Genomic DNA, 27,577 nt, shown 5'->3' with positions numbered 1-27,577 from the left:
ATGCTCTTCTCCAGAGCCACTTACAGTCAGCTCATTCAACTAAAGGTTGCTAGATATCACAGTATTTGTAAAAACCAGTCATTACAAAGTCAGTGCTAGTAGAAAAGACACCTGTTAGTACAAGAAAACAAGTATAACAGTAAGGTGATTGTTTCTTTGTTAGGGGGTAAGGTTTTTAGGGGGATAACAGTGAAGGAGCCTAAATGGGTCTGTTTATAAGTAACTAACATCACCTTTACATCACAGTCTTACATAACTTTTTGTGTAGTGGCACAGTTTAGTGATCTCTAACCTTTGGCCAAAATCGTGAAATGGAGATCATTTATTAACATTTAGAATAAAGGAGCATCTTTCTCAGTTTTGTCTTTTCAGAGCGCTCTGCCTTACAGTAGGTCCACATAGGCAAATATAGCACAACATTCACATAATAAAAATACAAGAAAAACCTTGTGATGAATGAAGTTGAGAAGCATTCAGAGGAAATTCTTGAAGAATGCTGCTCAGCTACAAAGCACGGAGAATGGTGAGCACTACATTTTTCATTAATTGCTTTGAGATAGATGTTTTGGTAACACGTTATATTACAGTGCCCTTATTACAGTGGAATTATTCCTGTAAGTACAGTGCGACAGTATTGTAATTACTCATTGTTATACTGTACTTACACTGTAATGTAAAAGGAAACAGATTTTCTTGACGTGACCTTCACCTGAAGGTCACTGGATGTGTTTACACTACTTTAACATAATTACTGTGTCATTAACATGTTATTTCTTAGTAAATGGCTGGTCATTTATGTTCTGTAAAATATAGTTTGGACACACCTACTCATTCAAGGGTTTTTCTTTATTTTTACTATTTTCTAGATTGTAGAATAATAGTGAAGACATCAAAACTATGAAATAGCACATATGGAATCACACTATGGGCCTTAAAGAGTCCTTAACAGAATGCTTTTATTTATATCATATTTCATTGGCTGAAGTTTTAGATTCCATCCACAGTCATTAGACACCATCCATCCAGCTAGCAATTGTTGATCATGCTGATATGTTGAAATACTACATCATGTACAGCATATTTTAAACTGTTGAAATCAGTGGACTTTGGTATGAGGTAATAAAAAAGTAGCCTAGTGGTTAGAGCATTAGGCCAGTAACTGAAAGGTTTCTGGATCAAATCCCCGAGCTAACAAGGTAAAAATCTGTAATTCTGAACAAGGCAGTTAACCCACTGTTTCCCGGTAGGCCGTCGTTGTAAATAAGAATTTGTTCTTAACTAACTTGCCTAGCAGCGTAATTGTCAAAACTAACTGTCGCCAACTCTTAGCTATGATGTGGGCTTGCCCCAAGGGAATGGGGGAGACCTAGTCAGTTGTCCAACTGAATGTATTCAACTGAAATGTGTCTCCTGCATTTAACCCAACCCCTCTGAATCAGAGAGGTGCGGGGGGCTGCCTTAATCAACATCCACGTCTTCAGCCCCTGGGGAACAGGCGGTTAACTGCCTTGCTCAGGGCAGAACTACAAATTTTTACCTTGTCAGCTCGGGAATTCAATCCAACAACCTTCCGGTTACTGGCCTAACGCTCTAACCACTATGCTACCTGCCACCATGCCGCCCAAGGGTCAATACTGTACATTCATGATTTGCCTTCTGTCTGTACTGGGTCTGAAGTTCAAACGTATGCAGATGATACAGCGATATATGTGCATGCAAAGAGCAAACAACAAGCTGCACAAGAACTCACTACTGTAATGGTCCAGGTTACAAAGTGGCTCAGTGACTCATGTTCGCATCTCAAAAATCAGTCTGCATGTTCCTCACAAAGAGGGCAACTGATGCTACTGAGCCAGATGTCTATGTGTCAAGGGAGAAACTCCTGGTGGTATCTGATTTTAAGTACATTTTAAGGCATCATACTTGATTCCAGCCTCTCTTTTAAAAGCAGGTGAAAAAGGTAACTCAAATAACCAAATTCAACCTAGCTAATTTCCGATATATACAAAATTGTTTGAGTACAGAGGTAGCAAAACTGTACTTCAAATCTATGATACTCCCCCACTTAACATACTGCTTGTCTAGTTGGGCCCAAGCTTGCTGTACAACATTAAAACCCATTTAGTCGGTCAACAAACAGGCTCTCAAAGTGCTTGATAGGAAGCCCACTTGTTACATCCATAGGAAGCATGAGCTCCTGAGTAGGAAAAATATTGTGCAATACACCGACGAATGTCTTGTATTCAAGATCCTAAATGGCCTGGCTCCCCCTCCACTCAGTACTTTTGTTAAACAGAAAACCCAAACCTATGGCAGCAGATCCACAAGGTCTGCCATGAGAGGTGACTGTATAGTTCCCTTAAGGAAAAGCACCTTTAGTAAATCCGCTTTCTCTGTGAGAGCTTCCCATGTCTGGAATACACTGTCGCTTTCCACGTTGTCTGTAGCTGGTGAGGTGTGGAAACACTTTGTTCTTTTATGGATTTTGTTTTGTTGCTTTTTGCGTGCTACGTGTTGCTTGGTCTATGTTTATGTGCTCACCGCTCATTGATTGTCTGTATTGTTATTGTAATTGTTTTTAATAACCTGCCCAGGGACTGCGGTTGAAAATTATCCCTGGCTAAAACTGACACTTTTACTGAAATGTTGATTCATGTGCACTGTTCCTGTAAAAATAAAAATAATCTCAAACTCAAAATTGCAATCCACTTTAATGACCGGACATTATTCCACGTAATAGAAACAGATTATAATGTTAGAATACATGAATTTCCTGCTCAAATTCACTGGTGTTACCTAAACTATAAAACCCAGCAACAAGTAATCAGAAATCACAGATTGTTTCCGATTCAACTATTCAGACCTCTACTGAAAACGACCCACTGCATCCCTTACAGCCCGATATAGCCCAGTGAGCACGACTAACTCTTCTATTCTTACCAGTAGGACAAAAATATAACCCATTCTCAAACAACGTTCTGCGCTTACCTCTATCGTAAGGTTAAAAACAAACTTGACAATTATCTCTTCTCTTCCAGCTTCCTACTTATGAAAAGTGCAAGACTTTAAAAGTATCAAGTAATGCGCCAAATGTATAAAATACATCAATCAGTCCATAATAAAACAAAAATGAATTAAGTAAATATGATTCCATTCTCAATATGTTATTCCAGCAGACCATTTAGGCAACAGACAACGTATAACATCGAAATCGCCTCGCTATATGTTGAATAAATTAGCCTTTCAATTTGAACTAAGCAAGTTGTTAAAATGTTCAGTTTATATCTTAAACAAACACTGGCGGAAGTATCTGTCCAGACAAAACATACCAATACTTGAATTACAATCAGAAACCATTTTTTTGTCAATATCATTGACCCAATGCTATTGAAATGACAAATCACTCCTGCAAATAACCCAATTACAATGGTTTGTAGTCTTAACATCTGGCACATAATAACGACACAATTCCCAGAAAATAGCCTTCATTAATTGTCAAAGCGTTTCTCTGTAGAGATTCTCACATGCGCAAAGGGAATAGATTTGCAGTCAATTATTTAAATCGTCATTAATTGACTAAGAAACAGATCTTGCGCTTTTCAATAAAATCAGATTATGTTTTCTCATGCAACATATTTCAATTACTTTGCTACATCACATTAATCCCGCAATGATAATTAGTTTGATGGCTAGCCTAGGCTTTGTACGACGTTACAAATTACGTCGAGAATCCATCTTAATTCGCTCTAACTAAAAAAGGTTTATTCAATAAATATAGAAACTCCTCTCACACTGGGAAGAAAATAAAAAAAACAATTTTCAGGCCTCAAGGGCAGTTTTATTTCAAATGTAGTACCCGAAAGTAGAAAATCCAATAAGCGTTTTATAGTTACATCGTTAGGGTAAGTTAACCAAAAGTGGACACACTCCAATCAGTTTCTGAGACAATTGTCCAGACTTTGTTGACAGTTTAATAATGCTTAAACCTCATCTTTATCAAATAATACATTAAAGGGACCAACTCAAAACCTACGTACGTCTACGTATGGGTTGTTTAAGTTGCATTTCATTATATTCACAGTATTACTTTATCAAATCTCCAGTAATTGATTATACACACATACAATTCATCATATTTTCATATCATCACAGAACCCATATAAAGTTTAAGAATTTCTTAGGTACTCACATCAACCATTCCATTTGCGTTTTCAAGGAATCTCCACAGCTACGAAGCAGCTCTCCAAACATACTCCCAACTTTTGTTTCCCGGACAATGACCGGCCTGTCATGGAATCCTCAACGGTTCTCTAACCCCCCCAAAAACCAAGGCAAAGTCTAGCCTCCCAGAAACAATAGACTTGCTGCTAACATCCCGCTCTCAATGCCACCCTGAGATATTCTATGATGGGCAGTGATGGACAGAACCCCCAAATAACATTATATCAACTCTTATTGCCAAATTTCAATCATCTTATTATGCAAATGTATATATCTTATTTACACACTCACACAACTATCATATCACATTCACACAATGCTAATCCCAAACATGCCTAATCAATTAGAGTTTAACCTACAGGGATATTTTCTCATTTCTATCTCATGGTTAGTTACTATGATAATGCAACTCATACATTTAAATCTTTCAATACTTCTAAAATGGGGTACAGGTTTAAAACAATTACAGGTGCACCTTACTATCTTATACTATATATCATAAATGGTCTTACCTAGTTCACACAGATTCTAGTTTTCATCCAGGTCACATAGATTCCGGACATTTTAACATTAAATGGCCAAAACTAGTTCACACAGATACTAGATGTTTAACACTAAATGACCAATCCCAGGGCATACCTGGTTAGCACATTTAAAATGATTGGAATTCACCACTTCTGAGGGTCACTTAGACGGTCACACAGACACTTTTCAGAATGAGATACTTCTTCCAATATGGTTTCACTAGGTACCGTGTTCACACAGAACCCACAGTCACCCTGGCCCCTCACTCCTACAGACCGCACCAATCCCCTCTGTGTTCAATTCAGTGTCAGGACGGATCTAGGTCGACCGCAACTGACCAATGATAGGTGTCTTTGAGTCGACTAACTCTCAGATCATCCTCCACTGACTCGGCCCTGTTTACGCCTCCAAGGTGCCCTCCTCACACAGGAATACTTTGCATGTTTTGCTCACCTCTTTCTTTTTTAAAACTAAGCTCGGGACGTGGTATCCACTCGGCTCGCTGCCTCTCAGATCAAAGGTGGGTCAATCTGCTTCGTTCCCAAAGTGTGGTCTCCCTGAGATCCCAAGTTTGAGGAATCCCTCGTGCACCATTTACCCAGGTCGTCAGGAGCGGTCACCAAGTGAAGATTCACATCCCATGCTCGTCACCAAATGTGGTGGTTAATTTATTTACTATCAAATGAGAAGAAACAAACTTATCACACAAGTCAGAGGTATACTTAAACTAAATCTTTATTCACTTTATAATAAGGGAGCAAGTCAATACAACCTACAAAGTGAATCAATTGAGTGATCTACGATAATGGATAGCTGGTCAACGAATCACCAGATGATTCGTTGAGAGCCCTGAGACAAAGTTACAAAGATTTTATAGCCAAGATACATCCCCTTCAGTCTATATGACAAACAACAGATGTATGGAATGGGTCACAAGGTAAACATTTGTATGAAAGATACTTATAATTCACAACAGACAGTATCTTTGCACCCCATTATTTATATTTTTACTTTGCACTTTCTTCCACTGCAAATCTACCATTCCAGTGTTTTACTTGCTATATTGTATTTACTTCGCCACCATGGCCTTTTTTGCCTTTACCTTCCTTATCTCACCTCATTTGCTCACTTTGTATATAGACTTATTTTTCTACTATATTATTGACTGTAGGTTTGTTTTACTGTGTAACTCTGTGTTGTTGTATGTGTCAAACTGCGTTGCTTTATCTTGGCCAGGTTGCAATTGTAAATGAGAACTTGTTCTCAACTGACCTACCTGGTTAAATAAAGGTGAAATAAATAAAGGTGAAAAAATCTTCTGTAAAAACTGTTCTCATTGTGTATAAACCAGGGTCTGGCCCCGAGCCATCTTTCCCTTGTACCTTATAGAACAGAAACATTAACTAATGCTCTGGAATGCAGTATCACCCAAAGACATCGTGAATCTCATGTCAGTGTTAAATCCCCAAGAGGCCCACTTTCAGTTCACACAGACACAATAGAGTTAAAACAACCCTCTATTCTGTTGCATAAAACAACCATTTGATGCAATTATAGTATTATAACATGATCCTGCAATTTTGCTCCCACACAGATCATATGTAGCTGGTCATATGTAATGTAGCTGGTCATATGTAGCTGTTCATACGTAGCTGGTCATATGTAGCTGGTCATATGTACTGTAGCTGGTCATATGTAGCTGTTCATATGTAGCTGTTCATATGTAACTGTTCATATGTAGCTGGTCATATGTAGTAGGTCATATGTAGCTGGTCATATGTAACTGTTTATATGTAGCTGGTCATATGTACTCTAGCTGTTCATATGTAGCTGGTCATATGTAGCTGGTCAAATGTAACTGTTCATATGTAGCTGGTCATGTGTACCAGGTCATATCTAGCAGGTCATATGTAGCTCGGCATATGTAACTGTTTATATGTAGCTGGTCCTGCAATTTTGCTCCCACACAGATCATATGTAGCTGGTCATATGTAATGTAGCTGGTCATATGTAGCTGTTCATACGTAGCTGGTCATATGTAGCTGGTCATATGTACTGTAGCTGGTCATATGTAGCAGGTCATATGTAGCTGGTCATAACTGGTCATATCTAGCTGTAGCTGGTCATATATAGCTGGTCATATGTAACTGTTCATATGTAGCTGGTCATATGGAGCTGTTAGCTGTGTGCCCTTATAATGTCTTCATAGCACACAGACTATGGTAGATAAATGTGTTCTCCACATAAAACCAACTTTGTCTTTGTCTTCCTCAGTGTTATGGAAAAGCATAATGATCCCAATTTGAGGTTCAATAAGCTTTCCCAGCAGGAGATGGGTCTGGTCCATCCTGTCCCTGTGCCAAGCACCCAGACCAGGGGACAGTGGTCCAGCAAGCTGGAGTTTCTCCTGGCTGTGGCCGGACAGATCGTAGGCTTGGGGAATGTATGGAGGTTCCCATATCTGTGCTACAAAAATGGAGGAGGTGAGCCTCACATCACATCTTTACATGGTCATACAATTAAACACAAATTAAATGTATGGCAAGGTGAGCCTTTGTCTTTTACATTATCAATGCAAAAGAGCTAGTCACTTCATTTAACTTCATTGTGGTGGAGACAGTACAGAGTTGTTATTTTCATATCTTAGTCTAATATTGAAATCACACAATTACAAGATGGTAATGGTTTCATCATTAATAGATGGATAATCATGGCCTGATATAAACATATCAGTGGTTGCTATAACATTATAGGGATATTTACACACTAGGGCTAGCTGTTATCTGGCGGCACAATCATAAAAACAAAAGTGCATGCCTGGGTGCACAAAAGGAACCAAAACCTTCTAGGTGCTTCCAGAATCTCTATACTGATATGCACATCACTACTGTACAACATTTTGTTATGCTCTGATAGAAATATGCTATGGAGAACAAACATGCCTCTCTGACATGTAGAATTAGGAATCAAGTCGACTCTATTCATGGCCTTTCTATCTGCAATGTTCAATGATGTTAGGCTACTGAACGTGTCCCAGAAACCCCACGATAATATCCCTAACACTTACATGCCAAATGTACACACAATACTTCAGGTGGTAGCTAAGTCCGTCAGCCACACAAACATATATTTGAGTTCTTGTGGTTAAACTCAAATATACTAGTTGATTTAAAAAAAAAACATTTTTTGAAATATTTTTTTTTTTAAGTAATCTTTATGAATTATATCATAAATAGGACTGGTGGAGTTATGTCACACATGCAGCTAACACCGACATGTGGAAATGTCTGCTCTACCCAAAATTACAACCAAGTGATTGCAGCATTACCTCAAATATAGAAAAGGCAAGTGGAAGGGGGAACAAGTAAGGAACTTGTCTTTCGGCCCTGCAAGACCAAAATTGGTTAAAGAAAATTGTGCTAAATAAAAATATATACCAGTTTCATTTAAGGACCAAAACAGTGACAGCTCTGCCATATAAATTGCAAAATAGTTGGGAAGAGATTTTCGATGTTCCGATTCCATGGCACATGGTTTATGAATTGACATGTAAAACGACACCGGATTCAAAACTTTGGATTGTTCAATTTAAATGAATTTGCTAAATTCTTTCAGAATGTTATATATATGTAGGGGATACAATTTTCCCAGCTCTACAGAATTTGCTGCGTGGAGGCAGAGTCATTAGATAATTTATTTTGGTACCGTCCATATGTAGCTGAATAATTGCAAAATTTACCTAGAGCTAACGCTGCAGATAACAATACTAGGTGATTGGAAAAGTCATAGTCAATTGATCAATAACATAATTATTATTTTAGCAAAAATGTTTATCTTCAATTTATAATCTGTAGAAACTATGAGAATAGAAAGGTTCAGTACTTTTGTGAAGCATCACAGTATAGTTGAAAAATATATGGCAAATAGAAATCCAATATGGATGGTGTTAAGAGATAGATAGGAGGGGTTGAATGGAGCTGAACGGTGGGACTAATAACAACAAGATAACACATGTAAAACATACTGGGTCTGTAAAATGTATATAGGTTCAGAACTTTTGTGAAATAGCACAGTTACAAATATATGGCAAATATAAACATCAGAAATAGAGGAAGGCCAGGACAAAAAAAAAAAAAAAAAAAAAAATATATATATATATATATATATATATATATATATAACTATTGTAAATTAGATTGTGTCTGTAAAATGTATATAGTATGTATAAGCTGGAAGTAGAAGCCTAAGTGTTATTATTTATTAGTTTACTGAAATTGGGGGAGGGGTGGTAGGGTTTTATATATATATATATATATATATATATATATATATATATATAAACATTTTTTTTCACCTTTATTTAACCAGATAGGCTAGTTGAGAACAAGTTCTAATTTATAACTGTGACCTGGCCAAGAGAAAGCAAAGCAGTGCGACACAAACAACAACACAGAGTTACACATGGAATGAACAAGCGTACAGTCAATAACACAATAGAAAAAAAGAAGTCTATATACAGTGTGTGCAATTGGCGTGAGGAGGTAAGGCAATAAATTGGCCATAGTAGCAAAGTAATTACAATTGAGCAAATTAACACTTGAGTGATAGATGTGCAGATGATGATGTGCAAGTAGAAATACTGGTGTGCAAAAGAGCAGAAAAGTACATTTAAAAAACTATATGGGGATGAGGTAGGCATATTGGAGGGCTATTTACAGACGGGCTATGTACAGCTGCAGCGATCGGTTAGCTGCTCAGATAGCTGATGTTTAAAGTTAGTGAAGGAAATATAAGTCTCCAAGTTCAACGATTTTTGCAATTCGATCCAGTCATTGGCAGCAGAGAACTGGAATGCTTTGGGGATGACCAGTGAGATATATAAAAATATATACTAAAAAGATATGCATATGTATATATGTATGTGTATTTGTATGTATGTATATGTATGTGGATATGTATGTATGTTTCCAAGGGTATGGAAGTCAGCCATAATAACGGCCATCTTTAAATCGGGCGACCCTGCTGACGTGAGTAACTACAGGCCCATTAGTATACTACCTGTAGTGTCGAAGGTTGTTGAAAAGTGTGTAGCAGAACAACTGATTTCCCACCTCAACAACAGCCCCTTCACATTACACTCCATGCAGTTTGGCTTCAGAGCGAAACACTCCACAGAAACGGCCAACTGCTTTCTTCTGGAAAATGTGAAGTCCAAGATGGACAAAAGGGGCGTTGTTGGGGCTGTGTTTCTGGACCTAAGGAAGGCTTTCGATACTGTTAACCATGAGATTCTCATCACAAAATTGTCCAAGTTCAACTTTTCCCCCGATGCCTTGAGATGGATGAAATCATACCTTGAAGGCAGAACTCAGTGCGTCAGAGTGAGCAATGAGCTGTCGCCCACTCTTAGCTATGATGTGGGCGTGCCCCAAGGGTCAATACTGGGGCCCCTCTTGTTCAGCCTGTACATTAATGATCTGCCTTCCGTCTGCACTGGGTCTGAAGTTCAAATGTATGCAGATGATACAGTGATATATGTGCATGCAAAGAGCAAACAACAAGCTGCACAAGAACTCACTACTGTAATGGTCCAGGTTACAAAGTGGCTCAGTGACTCGTGTTTGCATCTCAATGTGAAAAAAACTGTTTGCATGTTCTTCACAAAGAGGGCAACAGATGCTACTGATTTATACGAAATTGTTTGACCACAGAGGTAGCAAGACTGTACTTCAAATCGATGATACTCCCCCACTTAACATACTGCTTGACTAGTTGGACCCAAGCTTGCTATACAACATTAAAACCTATTCAGTCTGTCTACAAACAGGCTCTCAAAGTGCTCGATAGGAAGCCCAATAGCCATCATCACTGTTACATCCTCAGAAAGCATGAGCTCCTGAGTTGGGAAAATCTGGTGCAATACACCGACGCATGTCTTGTATTCAAGATCCTAAATGGCCTGGCTCCCCCTCCACTCAGTATTTTTGTTAAACAGAAAATCCAAACATATGGCAGCAGATCCACAAGGTCTGCCATGAGAGGTGACTGTATAGTTCCCTTAAGGAAAAGCACCTTTAGTAAATCCGCTTTCTCTGTGAGAGCGTCCCATGTCTGGAATACACTGCCATCAGACACACATAACTGCACCACATATCACACTTTCACAAAATGCATGAAGACATGGCTAAAGGTCAATCAGATTTGTGAACATAATCCCTAGCTGTGTATTGCCGCTTTCCATGTTGTCTGTTGTCTGTAGCTTGTGAGGTGTGGAAACACTTTGTTGTTTTAATGGATTTTATCTTGTTGCTTTTTGTTCTATGTTGCTCTGTCTGTATGCTACATCTTGCTTGTCCTATGTTGCTCTGTCTGTATGCTATGTTTTGCTTGTCCTATGTTACTCTGCGTGTGCTCACTGTTCTATGATTGTCTATATTGTAATTGTTTTTAATAACCTGCCCAGGGACTGCGGTTGAAAATTAGCCGGCTGGCTAAAACCGGCACTTTTACTGAAACGTTGATTAATGTGCACTGTAATTGTGGTTTAACTTGTGTTGTTCATAAGGGGTGTTCTTCATCCCTTATGTGCTCTTTCTGTTCACCTGTGGCATTCCACTCTTTCTCCTGGAGACCTCCCTGGGCCAGTACAGCACGCAGGGCAGCATCACCTGCTGGAGGAAGATCTGCCCCCTGTTTGAAGGTAAATATCAGGGCTCATATTTATAAAGTGTCATTGAGTAAGACTGCCGATCTAGAATCAGTTCCCCTCTGTCCATATAAGCTTAGTCATTATGATCTAAAAGGCTAATCTGATCCTAGATCAGCCATCCTACTGGTATGCTATATGAATGCTTTATGAATGCGGCCACAGGGTCTTCTTGTTGTACGTATTGCATCCATATTAGGGATTCAATTGTCAGTGTTTGTCTGACCATTGATAGCATTCACTTCCTAAGATGGATGCCATCTTGGGGAAATAGACATGAAAGCCTGATAGCTAGAAGGAAGAAAGGCTAAAGCCTTCAGTAAAGAAAAGATAACATTTAGAGGGACTGCAGACCAAACTTTGTCTGTTTGTTGTATTTGTACTCAGGAAAACTCCTAGCTGCAATATCAAAACTTGAGAAAGTAGCATTGTAATCCAAAGCAATGTCAATATGATTTAAATTGGTATTCAGCACATAAACTCAAGGTTTCTGTCTGGAGTCTTTGTCAAGAATGTGCTGGTTGAGGGTGAAATATACGGCCAGACAATTAGCCATAATAGGTACAATATATGCACAGTACATGCAGGCTTTTCCTTCTGTAAATGATAATGCACTATTGTATTTGTACAAGTCAATCCACCATGATTTTAATCGCATTGCTTTAACAGTTTGAAACAATGTAAGGATACATTTTAGATTGCTTGGGGGATGACTGGTCTGTTTCTGACCTGATTTAACTTCAAAAATGAAAAAGGGGTTAAAGTAACAAAACATTTCACTCAAGTTATTGGATGAAGCTTGGATTAAACATCAACAGTATTACTCAGGCTCACACTAATTCATGAGCTATTACATGATAGAGTAAGTGACAGTCCTTAAAGTGACACGACACGTGCATTCAGGACACTTGTCCTGCGTTCAAACATTCACAAATGTCTGTCTTGTTGGAATGCCACCATAACTTATTAATCGTGGCTGGTGACTTTGAAAGGAGTCTAATCCACATAAAAAATAATCACAGTTAAATGTTTTTTTATGGTTTTAGGTTGAGAATGTGATTGGAATTAATACATGTCAGATATATTTCTTAGAAGAAGCCTTTTTTTACAATTACATCTTCATGTTTGTCTGTAAAATCTCTTCCTCCTCCTCCTCCTCCTCCTCCTCAGGACTGGGTTATGGTAGTCAGGTGGTGGTTCTATATTCCAGCATCTATTACATCATCATTCTAGCCTGGGCCTTCTTCTACCTCTTCTCCTCATTCAGCTCTGAGCTCCCCTGGGCCAGTTGTAGAAACAGCTGGAACACAGGTATGTACTTCAGTGTAGCCTGAGTGCCAGTCTGCCTGTGCTGTCATACCAACTGCTTGTCATTCATTGTCATAACAAACCTGTTTGGATTGACAAGGACAGCAATGGAGTTGGCATTGCAAAGAACACAAACAGATCTGGGACCTGGTTAACTTCAGTGTGTAGACATACCTTTGTCATGCCCAAACGACAGATAGTATCTTAAATTTATGGACACCACTTCAAACTGAGATATTCTGTTTTTGACAAGTGAGGTATTATTTTGTTAATGTCTCCTTATCCAGGAAAGATTCTGAGAGTTCTGAGACATGCTTGTTATTGTATAATTTCCTCCTAACCAGCAACCTGCACGGAGTTTGACAAAAGAGTAGTGGGACATCTAAATTGGACAGTAGCAGGAAACGCAACATCGCCAGTGAGAGAGTTCTGGGAGTGAGTACACAAAATCATTCCATTTTATCAACTCCTTATTAAGTCCTTACAGATGGAAATCATGGCTATTTGCCTTATGAGGCAAAGAGAGAATGGTGAAAAGCAAGTGGTGGGATTGAAACTGAAAATATGATTTTCAGGAGAAGAGTTTTGAATCTCACAGACAGTCCAAACAAGCTAGGCAGTGTTCGCTGGGAGCTGGCTCTGTGTCTTCTACTGTCATGGATTCTCTGTTACTTCTGTGTCTGGAAAGGAGTGAAGTCTACTGGGAAGGTAAGGTGGGATCTCTGCCATTCAACCTGATGACACCATGAACACTGTAGAATTGTTAAGATGAGTCATAGACTGAGGGAATGTAATGCTGGTCTGGTCCCCCTCCCCTCAGGTGGTCTACTTCACTGCCACCTTCCCCTATCTGATGCTGGTGGTGTTGCTGGTCCGTGGACTCACACTGCCGGGGGCAATAGATGGTATCAAGTTCTACCTCTACCCAGACCCAGCCCGCCTCACTGACCCACAGGTAGGAACACACTTCACTGTATAATTTGTGTTCAGGTGTAACAAAAACTATCAGTACATACTGTAGTGATTCGTGGGGGATAAATGGTAATGTTTCTGCTGGTGTTTGAATGCTGGTCAACATGACCGAGGGCAGCAACCATTACCACTGGCACAAGAAACGTAACTCCCTTGGTGGAACAGTTTGTGGTTTTAAGAGCATCAGATTTGTTACAATATCAATACCTGATAAAAAAATAACTCTGAATTTCAAAGCAAATATATTTTCTGTTGACTTATAGCTTGAAGTTCAAAATAGGTACCATTTGAATTCACCTCTAATACCCTGGGATGAGACTAGTGTATCGGAATTGTGAAAATATGAAGACTACTGTGTCTCTCTCTGGTTTGTGTCACAGGTATGGATGGATGCTGGAACACAAATCTTCTTTTCCTATGCTATCTGCATCGGCTGTCTGACTGCTCTTGGCAGCTACAACAAGTATGACAACAACTGTTACAAGTGAGTGGAAGAATTAAGTACATAAACAGTGGAGGAATGGAATGTATGATGGGCCTATGGAGAACCTACCTCAGAACAGTAACATGCAATAAATGGACTTTTGTCAGCCAAAATGGGGGTAATGACGATAGATGCAATATGAAAATGAGTGTCATTTTTGTTATGTTATTAAAAGTTAAATTACGACGTTATAAAGGAAACATTGTAACTTGAAGAGTCTTCATGATATGTACCTGATGTTTACATACTGTATGTTATGTGGAAAATGTCCAGATGAAATAGAATGTTTTTGTAAAGATGAAATGTGAAGTTAGTTGTCTAAATTGGATCTGAGTAAAATCCAGACCTTGCCTCGTAACTAGCGACGCCCAGAGAACTTACCATAAATACGGAAACGCCCATTTCTGACCCGAGGATATTAAACATGTGAGTTTAGAATTTACATAGCAGACTAGGTGACCAGGGTCACGGTCAGAGGTACAGTAGTCGCAAACCCAAAATGCAACACAAGGTCGAAGAAGACAATGGAACCTCTTAATCTATGCTACAGATGAGTAGCTGTGTCGAAGAGGGTGAATTCAAGCAGGACCACCCGGTTATTCACTCCAAGGAACCGTGTGTCTACACTGCTTTCATTCCCACGCTGGAACCACCTATACGGCTCATTAGCCGTCCTCAGAAGACCCTTTTTCAGAACAAGGGCGTGGATAACAGACCACTAAGACAAAGGACACTTACATCGTGTGGACAATCAGAGACTTATACCCGGTAACATCGGAGGTGCCGCAATCAGAGGAGAAGGAGGAACTTGGTCCACGAGGAGCTACCCCACCGGATACCTTCGACACGTAATTACATCATTATATTCTGACCCATAAGAGTGGCAGTTCGGGGCAAGGTTAGGGCTAAACTTAGCATAGTTTACAAATGTTCCCAAATGTGCCTTTCTCTCGTACACTCTCTTTTTCAATCCCCATTTTGTGTAGCACGTGTCATACTGTGTTGACCCGCTAGGGTCCTGTTTCATTGTACTAAGTTCTAATCAATAGCCTAGACTGTGTGTTTGTGTATCTTATACAAAGTACTATCATTTTAGCTTGTTAGTAAATAAATAATCAACTCAATTGGTGAGGTACAGACTTATTTAGTGGGACTCGGGTTTGTGCAGATTCACAGATTATGCGATGTTCAGGACGAGACTGTAGAGGAAATGAATGAATTAGCGACTGTTGTAAAATCAATATAGTGATATTCTTTGAGTTAATTTGGGAAATGGAACCTCAATAAAACCAAACTTTCCCATGGTGCCCCAGGTTGCTGAGTTAATAATTACCTGATTCATTTAATCACGTAATTATAAACAGTTATTTATTCGATGAACAACAGTCGTCACATTAATCAATACAACATCACGACACTACATAAAATGTGCAGGCAGAAAGTTTTCTCTTGCCTGCAAAAACATCCCCTGTGCACATAATTCTTTGGAGGTTGGGTTGCAGAAATGGTATGGTATCTGGAAAGTTTGATGATCACCATATTGTAGGTCATTTGGATGCCTTTGCGTTGTGACTAACAGGGAAGTGAATCTCTTTTTAGAGACTGTGTGTACCTGTGCCTTTTGAACAGTGGAACCAGCTTTGTGGCCGGTTTTGCGATATTCTCTGTTCTGGGCTTCATGGCTTATGAACAAGGGACAGACATCTCAACCGTGGCCGAATCAGGTAAGTGTTGCAGCAGTGAGATACGAATGAATTAATGAATAAACAAATGAACATACCCTTCTAAGTTCTGCTTTGTTACAAGACAGGTGTCTTAGCATTTCAAGGATCTAAATCTTCCCTCTGCCCCTGAGAGTTCATTAATGAGTTTACCTGTGTTGCTGCATACAGGTCCTGGCCTGGCATTCATCGCCTACCCTCGTGCCGTGGCCATGATGCCATTACCCCAGCTTTGGGCCATCTTCTTCTTCATCATGATAATCCTACTGGGGTTAGACAGTGAGGTGTGTTAGAGTGTCCCCGAAGGCCTACGGAATATTTTCTTAGTGAAGGATAATTACATAACCTACAATAGATGCTACAATCATCACTAAACTATTGGATGTGAAACTGTGAATGAGTAGCTAGTATTTCAAAGAAGAGAGTTTCCACTGAACTTCCCTATTCTCTTTCCTTCAGTTTGTAGGTCTGGAGGCTTTGGTGACAGGTATCTCAGACATGAATCCCTCCTTCTTCCTGGTTGGCCATCGGCGAAAAATCCTCCTCCTCATCATCAGTGTGGGTAGCTTCTTCATCGGCCTGGTCATGGTCACAGAGGTGAGAGGTCATTTGAAGTCATCATTCTATAAGGATATAAAAGATAGAATTTCAAGGCCATCGTTATTAGATCAATCATGACAGTAACCAGATATATGATCGATAATGTACCTCCCAAGTGATCTGTTTCAACATATCCCTGTGTTTCAACATACCTCCTCGTTCTGCATAATTGTTGGTAGATTCCACTTATTCTGTAAGCGATTGGGCTGCTGGACACACCTACGATCATTGTCTGAGTGTTTTGTTCACTCTGGAGGTAGATTATAGTCATATTGTTGTGCTCAGTAAGACTGTACCTTATACTTTCTTTCTCTTTCTACCCCTCCTCTATTTGCAGGGAGGCCTGTATATCTTCCAGCTGTTTGATTACTATGCCTGCAGTGGGATGACTCTGCTTCTCTTCGCTATACTACAGTCAGTGTGTATCAGCTGGGTTTATGGTGAGTTAGCCCGGCCTACTCCCAGTGCCGTTTCTAGGTATAAGCAGCCGCATAGGGCCTGCAACCACTTTTGTTCAATGTCAGTCAGGGTCTCAACCTACTGTTAGTTGGTATAGTAGAATACACAATGTGACATTTTGAAATGTGGTAGTGCAGCCTCAGTTTTCCTCTTGTTATGTCAGTCACTGACAGTCACCCAATTAACCCATGTCAGCTAACATGTTATAGTTTACTAGGTAAGTTAGTCTAACCAGCTATCTAAACCTTGTACTATATTGAAAAACTTTTATGAAGGCATTTTCATGTAAGTTATTATTAAGTGTTACCATTCTCATTGTAGGTCTTATGAAAAGATAATAGTAAAATATGGTCAGTGCTATCAGGGATCCTTGGGACGTCCCTACCTTAAACCTTAACCCTTACCCTAGCCCTTACCTTAACCATTTTAAATGTCAACTTCAATGGAGTACGAACGTCCCTGATAGCAAGGAGTGGTAAAATACCCTGCATGGCCCCATTCCTTCAATCCCAGATAATCAATCACAGAAACCCTAATTGCAGGTCAGCTTCCCTCAGGATGTTTCTGTTCAAGGTGTTTATGGCATTATCCAAGTTGTTCCTCTGGCACACATTGCCACTTTGGACATTGATGTGAAACGACACCTCGTTACTTTGGGATTATAAGGTTCTGACATGGTGGTCAAAAATGAGTTATTCACATAGAGTTGCTCTTTAGGTGGTCCTTTACGTGTGAGATATGTAGTGTTTTTGAAAAAGTCTATTTACAATGAAAAAATGAAAAATCGAAAAGTTATATCTATGCAAACACCTTTTAATTTGGTGCTATAAGGTTCTATATGCAATCCAATCACACAATGCTGGGTTGTCAATAACAAATAATTGTACATATGGTGATATACTTGAAAACAGGAGGACATCACAAAACAGTTCTGAGATCTGGGACTTGAAACATTCTCATTATCTCAACTATTAATTTTGCAGATAGAACCTTATAGTCCCGAGTCCTTGATGATTCACATCACAGGTTCTGGTTGTAACATGTACGCTGGGAGATGGAAAGCAAGTTCAGGGAGTGAATTTAATAACTAAATGAACAAAGAACAAAACAAGAAGTGTACAGACATGAACACTGGAACAAAAACAATAACAGCTGGGGAAGGAACCAAAGGGAGTGACAGATATAGGGAAGGTAATCAGGAAGGTGATGAAGTGCAGGTGAGTTTGATAAGGTGCTGGTGCGCGTAACGATGGTGACAGGTTTGCATAATAATGAGTGGCCTTGGTGACCTAGAGAGCCGGAGAGAGAGTACATGTGACACTGGTCCTCTTTAACATTTACATTTTACATTTACATTTAATATAATATTACTTAGATTGTTTTTCACCACTTTTTCAGAAGAATGGCCATAATGTAAGCTCTTATTTTCTAAACAAATAAATACAGGTATCTTGAACCAGTGTTTCCTAAACTCGGTCCTGGGGCCCACCCCTGGGTGCATGTTTTGTTTTTGCCATAACACTACACAACTGAATCAAATAATAAAAGCTTGATGATGAGTTGGTTATTTGAATCAGCTGTGGGGGGCCCAGGACCGAGTTTGGGAAACCCTGGTTAGAGCTGCTTTCCAGGTTTCCTGATCTGCAATTGTTTGAACCTGTCTGTCACTTGGTGGTTTGAGAATGTTATCTGGGTATTTGACAGACCAACTGACCAAACACTTTTATTGACTGCTGTTATTTTGAGTCTCTGTTGATATGTTTACTCCACAGGTGCAGACCGTCTGTACGATAATATAGAGGACATGATCGGTTATCGACCATTACCCATCATTAAGTACTGTTTGAAGTATGTCACGCCAGTCATCTGCACTGTAAGTTTTATTTATTTACACCCCATTATCAACAGCAAATTTATTTTGTTATTTTTCCAATTATATTTATAGTAAACATGACGTTGATGTCACAGTAATACAAGTGATTGACAGAAAACCAAAAGTTTAGTTGACAATACAGAGAAATACAAATCAAATGGATGCCGATGTGTAACCTATGTAAAGTAGATAATCCTAACTTTATGTTCATTATAAATGCTTCTATAAAAACAAAGAGAGTCGCACACTATGTATAAACTCACTGTAATTTATTGGGTAAACCACCAACCTTTCGGCATAATTGTTCCTTCTTCAGGGTGATGTCATGAATGCTTGAACCAGTATAGACAAAACAGAGCAATTAGTGAAAACTAATGACAATAGTGAGGGGTGTGTCATAATTACTAGGTTGATTAGAATGAATTGAGTGAAACAGTTAGAAGATAATAGTTTACAGCATATTTAATATATTAGGCTATTGTTATCATTAGCACTAGCATGGGATTAACATCAACATACATTACTGTTTAATTTAATTTCAAATATACAGTAGCACTCAAAAGTTTGAACACATCTACTCATTCAAGGGTTTTCATTATTTTTACTATTTTCTACATTGTAGAATAATAGTGAAGACATCACAACTATGAAATAACACATATGGAATCATGTAGTAACCAAAAAAGTGTTAACCTCTACGGGCTAGGGGGCAGTATTGAGAATTTTGGAAAAAATATGTGCCCATTTTTAACTGCCTCCTACACCAACTCAGAAGCTAGAATATGCATATTATTGTTCAGGTTTGGATAGAAAACACCCTAAAGTTTCTAAAACTGTTTGAATGGTGTCTGTGAGTATAACAGAACTCCTATGGCAGGCAAAAACCTGAGAAGGTTTCATGCAGGAAGTACCCTGTCTGACAAGGTGTTGTTGTTCTTGCTTCTGTTTATTGAAGAGTCAGGATCTTAGCTGTAACGTGACAATTCCTAGGGCTCCAATAGGCTCTCAGAACCCGGGAAAAACCTGAACGATGACGAGGCAGCCTCAGGCTGAAACACAGAATCCCCTTTTCCAAGTGGCCCATCAGAGGACAATGGAATTAGGCGCGTGCCCAATTCGACCCGGTGCAGTATTTTCCTTCGGCTGTTTAGCTAATTGCAGATTCCCGGTCGGAATATTATCGCTTTTTTACGAGAATAATGGCATAAAAATTGATTTTAAACAGCGGTTGACATGCTTCGAAAGTACGGTAATGGAATATTTAGAAATTTTTTGTCACGTTCTGCGCCATGTGCGCGACCGTGATTTACCATTCTGATAGTGTCTAGAACGCACGAACAAAACGTCGCTGATGGAACATAACGACGGATTATTTGGGACCAAACCTACATTTGTTATTGAAGTAGAAGTCCTGGGAGTGCATTCTGATGAAGAACAGGAAAGGTAAGACCATTTTTCTTATAGGAAATGTGATTTTGGTGAAGGCTAAACTGGGTGGGTGTCTAAATAGCTAGCCCGTGATGGCTGGGCTATGTACTTAGAATATTGCAAAATGTGCTTCATCCGAAAAGCTATTTTAAAATCGGACATATCGAGTGCATAGAGGAGTAATGTATCTATAATTCTTAAAATAATTGTTATGCTTTTTGTGAACGTTTATCATGAGTAATTTTGTAAATTGTTAGTAAATTCCCCGGAAGTTTGCGGGGGTATGCTTTTTCTGAACGTCACATGCTAATGTAAAAAGCTGGTTTTTGATATAAATATGAACTTGATTGAACAGACATGCATGTATTGTATAACATAATGTCCTAGGTGTGTCATCTGATGAAGATCATAAAAGGTTAGTGCTGCATTTAGCTGTGGTTTGGGTTTTTGTGACATTATATGCTAGCTTGAAAAATGGGTGTCTGATTATTTCTGGCTGGGTACTCTGCTGACATAATCTAATGTTTTGCTTTCGTTGTAAAGCCTTTTTGAAATCGGACAGTGTGGTTAGATTAACGAGAGTCTTGTCTTTAAATAGCTGTAAAATAGTCATATGTTTGAGAAATTGAAGTAATAGCATTTCAAACGTTTTAAAAATCGCGCCACAGGATTCAACTGGCTGTTACGTAGGTGGGACGAATTCGTCCCACCCATAGAGGTTAACTAATCAAAATATATTCTTCAAAGTAGCCACCCTTTGTGCTGATGACAGCTTTGCACACTCTAGGTATTCTCTCAATCAGCTTCATGAGGAATTATTTTCCAACCCCCTCCCCCACCACCCCCACCGTCACACCTCCTCCTCCATGCTTCACGGTGGGAACCACACATGCTGAGATCATCCATTCACCTACTCTGCATCTCACAAAGACACGGCAGTTGGAACCAAAAATCTCAAATTTGAACTCATCAGACCAAAAGACAGATTTCCACTGGTCTAATTTCTATTGCAAATAATTCTTGGCCCAATCAAGTCTCTTCTTATTATTGATGTCCTTTAGTAGTGGTTTCGTTGCAGCAATTTGGCCATGAAGGCCTGATTCATTCCGTCTCAACTGAACAGTTGATGTTGAGATGTATCTGTTATTTGAACTCTAATTGAATTGATCTTGCATTTATTTGGGCTGCAATCTGAGGTGCAGTTAACTCTAATGAACTTGTCCTCTGCAGCAGAGGTAACTCTGGGTTGTCCTTTCCTGTGGCGGTCCTCATGAGAGCCAGTTTCATCATTGCCCTTGATGTTTTTTGTAACTGCACTCAAAGAAACTTTCAAAGTTCTTGAAATGTTCCTCATTGTCTTACCTTCATGTCTTGAAGTAATGATGGACTGTCATTTCTCTTTGCTTATTTGAGCTGTTCTTGCAATCTTATGGACTTGGTATTTTACCAAATAGGGCTATCTTCTGTATTCCACCCCTACCTTGTCACAACACAACTGATTGACTCAAACGCATTAATTCCACATACTAACTTTTAACAAGGCACACCTGTTAATTGAAATGCATTCCAGGTGACTGCCTCATGAAGATAGTTGAGAGAATGCCAAGAGTGTGCAAAGCTGTCGTCAAGGCAAAGGGTGAATAATTTGAAGAATCTCAAATATAAAATATATTTTGATTTGTGTAACACTTTTTTGTTTACTACATGATTCCATATGTGTTATTTCATAGTTTTGATGTTTTCACTATTATTCTACACCCCTGCTACTAAGGTAGACAATAGTAAAAATAAAGAAAAAACCTTGAATGATTAGGTGTGTCCAAACTTTTGACTAGTAATGTATATTTAATTGTTTCCAATTTCATAAAATGTTTGTTACATCTAATATTTAGTTTCAACTATAATGCATGATAAGCATCATCAACAGGGGGAACATATTGGGTGTGCGCCAGCTCATGCCTTTTAGTAGACCATTATGAATGCTTCACCAGAAGCCTGACCTAAATGTACTGGAGAAACCATAACCTTGTTCTTAACCTTATCTTGTTCATCTCTGTCCTCACTCAACCCTCACTGTTACCCTAATATGTTATAATTAGTACAATGCTATCGGAAAATACATTGTGTTCTTTAATGTTTATTTTACAACCTCCATGCATATCTTTTGTTCTAGGCTACATTTGTCTTCTCCTTGATAAAGTTTACCCCACTGAAATTCAACAACACCTTCCAGTATCCTTGGTGGGGTTACGCTGTTGGCTGGTGGTTCACTCTCTCCTCCACCCTCATGGTTCCTTTATGGATGGTGTACATCGTGAGCATCACTCCTGGTACACTGCGACAGGTAAATAGGGACATCATTTATTATGTTTCTATAGAGTTCCACATTGCTTGACTTGGGCAGGAGCTCTCCGGAGCTGAGTACTGGCAACTAAAATGTTTAACCTGTTAGGGATAGGGGGCAGTATTTTCACGGCCGGATAAAAAACGTACCCGATTTAATCTGGTTACTACTCCTGCTCAGAAACTAGAATATGCATATAATCACCCATTTTTCAAGCTAGCATATAATGTCACATAAACCCAAACCACAGCTAAATGCAGCACTAACCTTTGATGATCTTCATCAGATGACACTCCTAGGACATTATGTTATACAATACATGAATGTTTTGTTCAATCAAGTTCATATTTATATCAAAAAACAGCTTTTTACATTAGCATGTGACGTTCAGAACTAGCATACCCACCGCAAACTTCCCGTGAATTTACTAAATTACTCACGATAAACGTTCACAAAAAACAGAACAATTATTTTAAGAATTATAGATACAGAACTCCTTTATGCAATCGCTATGTCCGATTTTAAAATTGCTTTTCGGCAAAAGCACATTTTGCAATATTCTGAGTAGATAGCTCGCAATCACGGGCTAGCTATTTTGACACCCACCAAGTTTGGCCCTCACCAAATTCAGATTTACTATAAGAAAAATTGGATTACCTTTGCTGTTCTTCGTCAGAATGCACTCCAAGGACTTCTACTTCAATAACAAATGTTGGTTTGGTTCAAAATAATCCATAGTTATGTTCAAATATCCTCTGTTTTGTTTGTGCGTTCAAGACACTATCCGAAGGGTGACGAAGGGTGACGCGCACGACGCGTTTCGTGACCAAAATATTCTAAATATTACATTACCGTACTTCGAAGCATGTCAACCGCTGTTTAAAATCAATTTTTATGCGATTTGTCTCGTAAAAAGCGATAATATTCCGACCGGGAAACCCTGTTTTCGTTCAAAGATGAAAAAATAAAAACATGGTGTCGGCTCGTGCAGGCGCCCCCAGTCTCATTGTTCTCTGATCAACCACTATCCAAATGCGCTACTGTTTTTCAGCAATGGGCTCCAAAGTCATCATTCACCGTTCTGCCGCCTTCTGAGAGCCTATGGGAGCCGTAGGAAGTGTCACGTTACAGCAGAGATCCTCAGTTTTCAATAAAGAGAGTGTAGAAGGCCAAGAAATGGTCAGAGAGGGCACTTCCTGTAAGGAATCTTCTCAGGTTTTTGCCTGCCATATGAGTTCTGTTATACTCACAGACACCATTCAAACAGTTTTAGAAACTTTAGGGTGTTTTCTATCCAAATCAAACAATTATATGTATATTCTAGTTTCTGGGCAGTAGTAATAACCAGATTAAATCGGGTACGTTTTTTATCCGGCCGTGCAAATACTGTCCCCTACCCTAGAGAGGTTAACGAGAGTCTTATCTTTAAAATGGTGTAAAATAGTCATATGTTTGAAAAATGTAAGTTATAGCATTTTTTAGGTGTTTGTATTTCCGCTATCTGAACGTCTGTCCCTAACAGGTTTTAACTGCTTGAGCTCCTGTTCCTCTTATAGAATATTATCTCAATAGTGTTGTGGAGCTCACGCACCTAAATGTAAACACTACTGACACCAAACATGAGTACCGGCAACTGTCTCAGCCCAAGTCAAGCACTGGAGTTTCAAAACAGAAAAGCATCTCAAAGTGGTCCATAAGCAACAAAAAACAAGCAATATATCATAGGTAGCCTAGCTATAGCTAGTTACGTAGGTCGACGATAGAGGCTAAGTCTTTGAGTACATCCTCCAAAGATGGAGCAATGGTCATGAGATGCCATGGTTAATTTCTCACTATCAATTCCAAACTTCAGATCTTTTAAAAAGTGGCAGGTACAACTTGTGTTGTTATCGCTAGTTATGTCTCTAATTATGCAATGATCAGATCCATAACCCAAACCCCATTTACTCCCCAATACACACTGATGATGTTGTTTCTTCTACCAACTAAGAAAATAAGACAAACAATCAATGCTCTGCAAACATCACCAGTTATTTTATGTCTCATTCCTTTGGTGGTCTGTCTTTGAAATGCTCCTCTGTCCTCTCTCTTATTCCTCAGAGACTGTCCATCCTCACCACGCCGTCAGAAGATCTCCCCATGACCAAGTCCCAAAAGAATTCCCTCCTGGCCAAGCAGTCAGAGCAAGACAGACCCCTGGGGGACATGGAGACACCAGCCTGGGGCCACAACCTCCTAGACAGAGACACTGGCCCCCTGTAGAGACACTGGCCTCCTCTCTCAGCCACCATCCCTATAGGACTACAGATAAGCAGGTCCAGCCAGTTACTCAAGGTCCTGACATAAACAATACAAATACTTCCCGTTGTGTAACAGAGGCTTATGTGACCCTTCGCTTGGTCTGAGTGGCTTAGAAAAGTATAGTACAGAACATAATCCACCCCATGCCTTTTTCTTGGGAGGGCGATGTGGGCAAGTGTTTCCAAAACACACACTATTTCCTGTATGTAGCGCTGATGAGACGTAGAACCACTCATTCTGGAAAGTCTTGATGTGAAAGAGAGAGATGCGGTCATTCTGTTTGGTCCAGAGAACCCAACCTAGAATTATTAGAATTACAGGTCAATCTTGCTGTCTCTTGTCAGAAGGCAGAGAAAGCATCTGAAGTGAGATTGAGTAAGGTCCGGCAAAATTAACCAGGTCATGGCAGAGTAACCAGGTCATGGCAGACTTGGGTCTTGGCAGAGTAATGGATGGATAGATCAAACACCTGTCACACAACAATGGTGGAAACAAAAACATGACATTTGTGCTATTGGTACCAGTTGGTTAACTGAGTCTGTATAAACAAGTGAAATTTTTTTTTTTTTTTTAAAGATACATTTTATCTTTTATTTGGGTGGGTTTAATATTCCGCCATACAGTAGTTTTTTCTACTACTATGTAATTTCTTAAGACTTTGTGAAGTATAACAATTGTGAAAACGTATCGATGGTTAATTATAAGGGATTGGGGAGATGCATATATAGTAGAAACAATGCACAATACCGAGATAGGATTTGATGCCAATATCAATAAAATCATTAAACCTTGTGCCAAGATTTATGTCATTTTTCCACCCTTATTCTTTGGAGTACTTTAAATAAAAAGTGTAATTCGCAACAGAAATCTCTTCCGATATTCAGACCTAACATTAATCTGAGACCTGGCCCATATTCATAAAGCGTCCTAGAGTAGAAGTGCTGATCTAGGATTGTAGAAAAGGCTAAACCTAACCTAGATAAACGCTCCTACTCTGGGGTAATTTAACAGAGACATCGTCATTCCACTGACTGTAAATACGTTTTCCCCAGAGGGTACAGACAGTGTTCTATAGCCGAGCTGAAGTCTAATACAGGAACAATGCCCTTCTATGAGTTACAGATAAGACCAGTAGGTAACAGCAGTTATCATTAACTGCCAGTTCAGGCTAAACCAACACAGAGCACACCCCACCTGCAATTGTGTCTGAGGTGAATTTAGCCTGATATGAAAAATGAATACTCGTAGCTTCAGACAGTTGTTTGTACAATATTTATATTCATCCTTTAATTAAGTATTATGGTCTGTATTACAGTGTACAAATGGCTCTGATGATTGCTGACCGAAGGTGGCAGCTACTATCCCTGATGACAGTTTGTGTTTTTTCATTCATAGATACCATTACGACCCTCAGTGTAGCAGGTTATGGTGATAATAGTGTTTCAAGATTTTGATATGTTATTGTTGTTCTCGTGATCCTTTTACACAATACCTCAGCTGCACGTGACGTACTCCACTAGTGTTTGACATTGTGGTCTATTGATTGGTTGTGTCACTCCACATGTCAGGGTATTATCTGGAGTGCTTCAGAAACTTGTAATACTAGCTCTAACAGAGATGTTAGACTCTGGTTCTAAACTCCACTGAGTTTAAAGACTAGGGGCTCTATTCAATCTGTAAAGCTGAAGCGTAACAGATTCTGTGATAGAAATGTTAAGGTAATTTCCGATTGGACCGACATATACAGCATTTACTGTGAATGCAGTCTCCACTAAAGCGAGGACATTGCCTTTAAATCTCAATCACACTGTAAAGATGAATTTCTGCGATGCAGATTGAATAGATCCCTAGGTCGTTCAGGGTTTCAGGGGAAGAAGTTGAATGGTAATTTATGAATTCAAACAAAATATCTCTCAGAATCTCCATTGAGAATGCCTTTTAGTCCTGGGTTAGGCTTAATCTGTGTCTGGGAAAATGGCCCATTATTTCCTACCTTTTTTAATACTGATTTGAAATTTGAAAGAGTAGCCAATCCAGGAAGAGACTTACAAGACATAATGCTGACATCATCTCAACATAAACAAGCTTTTGAAAGGGACCCTTGTTGCCCTGTTATGGTATTGCATTACAGTAAATAAAGAAGAACAGAACAACACTGATATCGTGTGCTCCATGGAATTCAAATATGAGGAAGCTTGACAAGTTTGTCGTTGTGTGTAAGGTAAGACAGAATGCCTATTAAAAGTGTGCCAGTTATCAGGTTGTACAACATGCTTACAGTATGTGTTACTATGAGATCTCTCAGTGTGACTGTGATGAGTGACAAGTTGTACTTTGTCCTATTGCCTTCTTCATTCATATGTCAAATGATAAAACAGGACACTTGGATCCTTTCTGTATTTGACATTTCAGGCCAGAAGGGAAGAGAGCTGAGAGCTTAGTATAACAACCCTTATTTCTGGTTGAAGATATTTTATATTACCTCCACCGGAGTACTTATGGGTTCTGCAGTAAAAAATAATACACGAGTTACAACAGGTAATATGACTTGTAGTGAATATATAATACATGTAAGCCTACATCAGCGACACACTATCTCATAACTGAAATGGTGTCTGACTTCACTTTTATTTCC

The 27,577-nt window shown here is 39.2% G+C and overlaps 2 protein-coding genes and 1 long non-coding RNA gene across 4 annotated transcripts in view; 2 read left to right on the top strand and 1 right to left on the bottom strand.

Moving 5' to 3' along the window:
• The window catches only part of LOC115208086 (uncharacterized), a 67,130-nt gene extending 50,964 nt beyond the window's left edge, over positions 1 to 16,166 (bottom strand). The window contains exons 1-2 of the long non-coding RNA XR_003881092.1: positions 16,091 to 16,166; positions 11,349 to 11,436 (exon numbers count right to left, since the gene is read on the bottom strand). This is a non-coding gene — a long non-coding RNA (uncharacterized LOC115208086). The remainder of the gene's footprint in view (positions 1 to 11,348; positions 11,437 to 16,090) is intronic.
• Positions 1 to 22,553, top strand: part of LOC115208083 (sodium- and chloride-dependent GABA transporter 2-like) — an 87,713-nt gene extending 65,160 nt beyond the window's left edge. The window contains exon 14 of the mRNA XM_029775859.1: positions 22,471 to 22,553. The gene's annotated coding sequence lies outside the window, so the exon portion shown is untranslated. The remainder of the gene's footprint in view (positions 1 to 22,470) is intronic.
• Positions 381 to 25,734, top strand: LOC115208082 (sodium- and chloride-dependent GABA transporter 2-like). Of its 2 annotated transcripts, XM_029775855.1 has the most exons (15): positions 381 to 523; positions 7,021 to 7,229; positions 11,312 to 11,446; positions 12,623 to 12,763; positions 13,105 to 13,195; positions 13,336 to 13,468; positions 13,581 to 13,715; positions 14,113 to 14,216; positions 15,816 to 15,940; positions 16,109 to 16,221; positions 16,397 to 16,534; positions 16,875 to 16,977; positions 18,769 to 18,869; positions 22,471 to 22,641; positions 24,742 to 25,734. In XM_029775855.1, exons 1-15 carry the CDS (start codon positions 453 to 455, stop codon positions 24,901 to 24,903), a joined length of 1,932 nt encoding a protein of 643 aa, XP_029631715.1. In that variant the 5' UTR covers positions 381 to 452; the 3' UTR covers positions 24,904 to 25,734. The 2 variants fall into 2 exon arrangements, with proteins under 2 accessions (XP_029631715.1, XP_029631716.1); XM_029775856.1 differs by lacking the exon at positions 22,471 to 22,641.
• Positions 25,735 to 27,577: the final 1,843 nt, after the last annotated feature.

The sequence above is a fragment of the Salmo trutta genome, chromosome 14 (assembly GCF_901001165.1).
Source record: "Salmo trutta chromosome 14, fSalTru1.1, whole genome shotgun sequence".
In the NCBI taxonomy this organism is placed as follows: Eukaryota; Metazoa; Chordata; class Actinopteri; order Salmoniformes; family Salmonidae; genus Salmo; species Salmo trutta.
The sequence above is the reverse complement of the archived record's forward strand: the minus strand, read 5'-3'. Positions and strand labels throughout refer to the sequence as shown.